The sequence below is a fragment of the Dendroctonus ponderosae genome, unplaced genomic scaffold (assembly GCF_020466585.1).
Source record: "Dendroctonus ponderosae isolate FM_Combo_2020 unplaced genomic scaffold, Dpon_F_20191213v2 Dpon_F_20191213_6, whole genome shotgun sequence".
NCBI lineage: Eukaryota > Metazoa > Arthropoda > Insecta > Coleoptera > Curculionidae > Dendroctonus > Dendroctonus ponderosae.
In genome coordinates, this window is record NW_026018814.1 from 1,922,317 (window position 1) to 1,929,787 (window position 7,471).

Here is a 7,471-nt window from a genome sequence, read left to right on the forward strand (position 1 = left end):
TAAAATGCGAGAAACTGTTTGAAATTGGAGCGTTTAAAGTTCAAGTAGATTAAAATCAGCCGACCACTTTTGCCACAATTTAAATGATTTGCCAACTTTTAAACCTGAGCTTCAATGTCCATGGAATTATTCTGAATTCCCGCTCCATACGAATAGTAAATATTAAACACTGACGTGCTGATTTCAATTAATTTAAATGCTTCCCTATGGAAAGCCTCAACTTAATTAATTAATAATAAATGCACGTTCGATGAAGTAAAATATTAATTGAGCGCCCGCAGAAAATTAATTACCCAAATGAACAATCTACCGCACACAATGTGCTGTTTGGCCAGGATTTATTTATTTTAAGCATTTTAACGTCGCTTATTGGACCAGCATTAGATTCTCTACAGGATTCGTCGGGTTTAAAAATAAATTGGACACAACTCTATATATGAAGCTCCCACTGCATGCCGCAGATAAATCACGAAAGGAATAACGCAGAAATCTGCTCTAAAATAGCCTTGACATTAAAATATTGAAATTTCCAGCGCAGTCGGGTCGGGTCCAAAAATAACGCCATTCTGCATATTTCATCAGCAATGTCATTCGGTTGAACAATAATCAACACGAGAATAGAATTCGCCCCGATACAATTTCAAATATCGGTCAAACTTGAGGGTTTGATTGGCTGACATTTACCAGCCCAGTTGGAATTATTACGAAAAAAAACCCTTGGGTATTTGGGAGTTACGTAAATTTCGAATCTGGCCAGTGATATGTTTTAGGGTTTCTTTTAGTGCGGTTTTGAAAAAGTGACCCAAGAGGCTTGTGACAAAGACATTGAGGAAGTACGTGTCCGAGCAAAAAAATGCTCATTTCTCAATCCAGCTTAGTAATTTCCAACTGTGCATTAGAGAAGAACAACGGACCAATTTTTTCCAAGACACATTCAAATCCCTAACTGCTCCTTTGTAACAAGCAACTAAAAATATATGGATGTCCATTAATGAATGGAAAAAAAATTGGATCATAAGTTGCGTAGCATCAACTCATCAGCACTCAGTATTTTTTTGGTAAATCTGTTCAAAGCCCAGTTTGGCTGAAATGTTCACATGTTTCCCCACATAAAATCAGCAAATAACTCACCTCTTTACAATCCCATTTCGGGCTGGAACAAATCGTGACCACAGACAAATTTTGAGGGCGGTTCAGCCAGACAACCGATATTTCAGTTAGACTTATCCATGATACTGCAGTAAAATAGTAATCCCTGAAACGAGAAATGGCAAATGCAGCATGGAAAAAGTGGTGCTTTGATTTCAATTTCATTCAATTCATAAATCAACTGTGCTGAACAAATTCTTACAAGTTTCATGGAAAGTTTGTAAATTAACTGATTTTATCTTATTGACTTATTGAGCTCAGCTTGCATGCATTTTGTCATTACTTTGAATCCAGTTATGCATGAAATTGGCTAAGCAATTGCAGCTGAGTAAAGCGTATGATTTATAGAGTTTGCAGTAAATTAACAAACTTTTGAGGAGCCAATTACTCGCTTATTAAAACTTTGCGGACAAATGCATGAAACTGGTGATTTTTTCGCGTTTTCTGACAACAAACTGCGGCTTGCCTGAAGAGGCAAGCAGCCCGTGTTTGCGAAACCTTATAAGAACTTCTTTCGAACAAACACAGCAGTTTCAACTTTGTTAATATTTGCTGATAAACGGCCTGGATTTTGTTGTCATAATATGCTGATGCGCAAAATAAACTTACGAGTTTGATATCACAGCAGGAGGCAATACTTTTCTCGTTTTGATGTTGGAGATATCCGCCAAATCCGCTATCGTTAAAGTGACAACTGGATTTCGGGTTCCCGGCTTCGGATATCGCAGCGATCGTATGTCTGGATATAAGCTGCCTTCACCTAAAGAAAATAAAATTCCAATTACTCCGAAACGGGTTTATGTGTGAAACTTGAGTTTTCCGTTTGTGCATCGACGGTACGCATAAATCGAAACCGAATGGAAGAAATTGGTCATAACTGATGCACTTACCAATTGAACCATACCAGGGAAATCGGAGCTCTTCAACTAGAGTGTCATTGAATGTGGCAAACGCGACTAACAGCCCATCACTTGACATCCACAGTGCTGAATTGGATCTCAAGATTTCCTCTGGAGTGCAAAAACATACGAGAAAAGTGCAGAACTTTAAAATATACGAAATATAATATAATATAAACTTCTACGGTTTCATTTATGTTAATCGATCAGGACTTTTTTGCAGCTAATTGCTTCTTCCAACCTGTAAACCAACAGGAGCGGGGTAACTTAATGCCGGCTCCTGCAGCCGCCTATTCAAGCCCTTTCATCGATAAATCAGCCGATATATCGGGCCCTTCGTTATCCTAATAGCCTGGATCGAGTCGAAAAACCGATTTAGATTAGTTCCGGCATTTACAAAGCATGTACAGAAGGACTACGCCGGGGTTTTCCAGTCAACTGATAACACCGAATTTACCCCGATTTTTATAATAGTTGTACATACTTTCCTGACTGTGTTTCAACGGTGTTTTCCACCATCATCAGTTTATCTAAAATAACAGATAGTAAAAAAAAAATTTCATTAATTTAAAAAACCATCACAGTTCGTCAACAGCTTCATCATATCACACACTAAAATACATCACAATTGCAACACTTTAAAACATTCTAAGATTAATTAGGCCTTAAGATTAATTAGTGATTGTTTTTTATATTAATGAAAATTTTGTTTTACTATCTGTTTTTACTGAAACGTATTTTAATTGATAAATAGACAATAAATGACTGAAGCCCAGGAATTGACTTTGATTTTATAATAGTGTCACAGTGTATTTTAAAATATTTTTATGCGACAAATGTTAGAAAAAAATATTCCCTAACTTTAGATTGTGAATATTTTTCCAGTCGGTTACCTGATTTGAATAATATTTTTATAGAACAAAGCTCTATTTTTGTCCAAAACTGAGTTATAAGATAAGTAAAAATATACCGTGTGTTGAAATACTGACATGTTTTTCAAGGTTTTAATCTTTTTGCGAGCAATATGAGGTCGGCCAGAGAGTAAAAAAGTATATATAGTATATAGCCTCACGTCTTCTGAGTCTGATTTGTCAATAGTCTCTTTACCGTTAGTCGTTCGACAGATATTAATTTTTTATGACCGGTCACACTTTTGAATTTGCGTAGCCAGTTTCAAAAAGGTATCAATTGGGTTTCAAAAGTTTTTCTTATGTAAAAAATGTTCTGTTTTCACTCTTAAGGATACTGTTTATGTTTGCTTTTGTATGGAGTTACGTAGCAATAAAAATAGAGTTCTAAGCTTGTAAGAAAATCTCTGCAGGTCTTTGGAATAAAAACAGTATCGGGCAGAAAATCTCAATGTGACTGGCCATAAAAAAATAATATCTCTCGAATGGCTCAAGATAAACCAACGTTTTTAGATCGAAATTACTCCGAAGACATTAGGCTATAACATCGTATACTTTTTCTGTGTGAAACAGTTGAAATTACGAAATTAGACGAATTTAAACTTTGCTCAAGACACCTTAGTCCAAGAATCGAGCTTCAATTCAAAAGAAAAACTACTCAAATCGGCTCACTGACTGGGAAAATATTCACAGTCAAATTGAGGAAATTTTTCAATTAACTTCTTAAAACCTAGATTGATAAAAATTTCAATAACGTTGTTGTTTTTTCGGATTCTAACTAATATCAAAGTTCCAAAACCGACTGGGCTTCAGTCTCTCTACCCTCGTAAGACTGGTGATTAGTCCAGACGCTTTTGGACGAGTTGGGCCCCATGAATTATTCAACATTTTCCTAAATGTTAACTATTTTAGAGCAACATGGTGAGCCAACAAAAATTTTTGCTTGCCACCACTTAACTGTTCCTCTGATTAAATCAAAACTTTGCAAGAAGTCGCACCTTCATAGAGCCAATCAGGAACACCATGACTAACAACCCCCGGTACTGCACTCTTGGTGATTCTGTAGCCCATGTGTGAAGTGGGAGTTTTCCTATAGTAAACATCGTAATCCTGTACCATGATGAGGCTGTGCCCCTTCGGAGCCCATTGAGCAAGAAGTAGAAACGGATGATCGTCGTTTTCCGGCAACGGCCGTAATGGAAAGTCGTTACTGTAAGCGAAAATGACTTATTACATTTTTTCAGCGGCCACTTTTCTTATAATTATAGAAATAAAACAGCCGAAATCCCGTTAATTAATTACGGCAAAAAAGAACCGACAAAACCGCCGTCACAAAAAGCACACAGAGCTTCATGAAAGGTTTCGTATTTCGGGCCGCATAAATGACATGAAAATTACATCATTTCTGTTCTGGGGGTCAGAACGTTGATATAATTGTAATAAACGAGCGTCGCTTAAAAAACATCGTTAAATAATTTTGCAGATGGAAAATGTTGAATGGGCGGGATATTAAAAGCGGCGCATTCAAAATGGGAGAAAATGCGAACTGACTGTTAGCATCTGCATTAGTGAAATCTGCCAGTTTAAATATCAACCGAGATTTGATGGGAGCTCATTTTTTCCCCAAATTGAAGCTGCATTTAAAATAGGAGCGAGTCATGGAAAAACCCCAACAGACCATAAAGGAAAAAAGCACAAACAACGTGCTCTAAACAATGAACTTCATCCATTCAGTTAAAGGCTGTTGGCTGGGTTTTTCCATCATTTTCTTTACCATCTGTAAGTTGAATTTTAGTTGAAATCGCTTTTAAAATAAAATTGCTTCAAAAGACCCATATTTTGCTTCTCTGGAAAGCGCGACTTTCATGGATTTCAAAACCCCATTGTGAAACTGGAAAATTCCCTAAACGGGCGGGCGTTTAAAACACAATATTCCTGATAAGCCATTGTGAAACTCTCCGTAATAAGAAGCATTCTTCACTTACCCTGAATGAATATCATAAATGGTGTATTGAGCAAGATAAGAGTGCCTGAATAATTTCTTAACGTTTTGTGCTAAAAGGAGGTATCGCTGGTCGGCCGAAAGCTGATATCGATTCGGATTCAGCCGCATCTAAAACAGAGGAGAAAACCTTTTTCTTAGCGCAATTGAGCAAAGCGGCGTTGATCGGCCACTTACGTGTGTTTGATTGGACATAATGGTGCGAACTGAGGAGTTTCCTGCRAATAATATGCTGATGCCGCCCCATTGGTCATTGAAGAGCAATCGGTCATCTRAAACAKATTTTGAAGCCTGCASRAAAAATTAATGGACCAMAACTGCGGCSTCAGGATATTAAAATGTCAATACTTTAATGAACTACCAGGTATAAATAGCTTCAAGTTCCATACTCAGTTAACTGGAACGGGGTAATTTAGTTCGTGCTATGGAAAATTGCTTGTTACAAGCTCATCGATATTTATTCTTTTATTGGAAACGACTACACGCTTTAAAGGACAATTTTACATTATCATGGGGGTTGATTCAGCTCTAGTGCTTTGCAGTTTTTTCTAAACTAATGAACTTTAGCTCACCTGATACCCACACTCCGTTGAACCTGAAAGGCTGAAATTCGTGGCTTAAAATGTCTTCGAGCTCAAAGCGAGTGCCCTTCACTCTGGGCCCTTCATCTGGCGGTGTCAGAAGCACGACTGAAGTCACAATTAGCGACAGAACCACCACAATAACCAGCAAAGCTATGAAGATGCCTCTCCAGTTTCTTTGAGTTGTGTTGCTTGAAACCAACTGCAATAAAAAAGTCGCAATTTACCTCCAAATTAGTCTTCCATCTAGTGGAGCTACGGTTAATCCAGAGCAGTTTAAGGTGCCACCGAACCAAGGCAATTATAAAATAATTAATTAGTTGAGTTTTTTGCTCTCGGCTGAAATTGCGAATTAATTACTTCGAGCCCTTAGTAGAACTGCTGAATATCTTTCCTGCTTAGTTGAAGTAATGCTATCGTTTATTTCACGAAATGACTGTCTTTCTACGGTGATCAATTTTCTAAGGAACGTAAAAAATTTAGTTCATTGTCGGTTTTTCGTCCGCATGCCCCCAGTTGATGAGTGAAGTAAGTTAATTTAACCCGCAATATTTTTTGCTTCTTACTCGATTCGAAAATTGGGCAACTTCATGCGGGAGAATAAAATAATGAAATAAAACGCCGGTTTGTTGCAGGAATGTCGGTCTGCCTCAACAATTGGATCACTCAGCAAAGTCTTGAAAAATTAAATTGCGATCGTGCCTAACAACTTTAGAGTTGGCAGTAAAGTGATTTAAATATTTCATCCGTACAGTTCTGTGCCGAGTTTTATTTTATTTAGTTTTTTTTATATTTTGCTTTCGCCAGTTTCTCCGGAAACTGGACGAAAATTTGAGAAATATTGCACTTTGCCTTTCGACATGGCGCTCAGGATTAAAATGTTAGTACGGTGCCGCAAAATGACTGGACCGACTCTAATTGGGCATTAAAAAGATCAGCTAGACCAAATCGAGAAAAGTTAAGCAGCGGATTGTAAAACTTGAATAAAATCTTACTTGGAATAGGAAATATTCACACTTGAAGTGATACAATTGGAAACATTTTCTACAAGCTAGACTTAAGTTGACTAGCGAATTGAAGAAGGATTTTTTTATCAGGTGCGAACTTTTAAAATTCGGCGTATTTAAGCCCAAGTTTTCAAGCATTGTTTTACAATTCTCTCCATTTTTTCCTCAAAGGTTTCTATAAATCGTGTGCAAATTTCAGGTTTCTGCGTGCTCGACTTTGCGAGTAATGATTTTTTTCGCCAACTTTTGAATGTTTTTAGGCCTAAGTTTGCCATATTGTCAAAGATCGGTCAGAGTTGGGATTGATTTAAAATTTTGATCATTTGTTCCACAATGTTTTGTATAAATGGTGTGCAAATTTCAGGTTGCTACTTGATCGAATTTTCGGATTAGGATTTTTTTTGCGCGGATGTTTGAATGTTGTCGTTTTTAGGCCTAAGTTTGCCAGGGTCTCAAAAATCGGTAGGCGATCAGATTGTTTTAAAATTCAAATATTTCTGCCGCAATATTTCTCTTAATCTTGTGCAAATTTGAGGTTGCTACTTGCTCGAATTTTTTGTGTCGATTTTTTGCCAGGCGCAAAGTTTTGAATTTTGGCGTTTTTAAGCCCAAGTTTCCAAGCTTTTCAAAAATCAGTCAACTTTGGGATTGTTGTACAAATCTCTCTATTTTTTCCTCAAAGGTTTCTATAAATCGTGTGCAAATTTCAGGTTGCTGCGTGCTCGAATTTCTGAGTTAGACTTTTTCGCCAGGGGTGAACTTTTGAATGTTGACGCTTTTAGGCCCAAGTTTGCCATCTTGCCAAAGATCGGTCGGAGTTGAGATTGATTTACAATTTTGACAATTTTTTCCTCAATACTTTGCATAAATCGTGTGCAAATTTCAGGTTGCTACTTGATCGAATTTTCGGATTAGGATTTTTTTT

At 37.1% G+C, this 7,471-nt stretch overlaps 1 protein-coding gene across 1 annotated transcript in view; it reads right to left on the reverse strand.

Annotated features, from left to right (window-relative positions):
• Positions 1–7,471, reverse strand: part of LOC109536416 (inactive dipeptidyl peptidase 10) — a gene marked incomplete in the record, with an annotated part of 29,733 nt that overhangs the window by 3,886 nt on the left and 18,376 nt on the right. Inside the window, 7 exon segments of the mRNA XM_048667311.1 lie at positions 1,132–1,255; positions 1,759–1,909; positions 2,040–2,159; positions 3,955–4,166; positions 4,942–5,069; positions 5,136–5,230; positions 5,531–5,741. Of these exon segments, the coding sequence (XP_048523268.1) occupies positions 1,132–1,255; positions 1,759–1,909; positions 2,040–2,159; positions 3,955–4,166; positions 4,942–5,069; positions 5,136–5,230; positions 5,531–5,741 (1,041 nt within the window).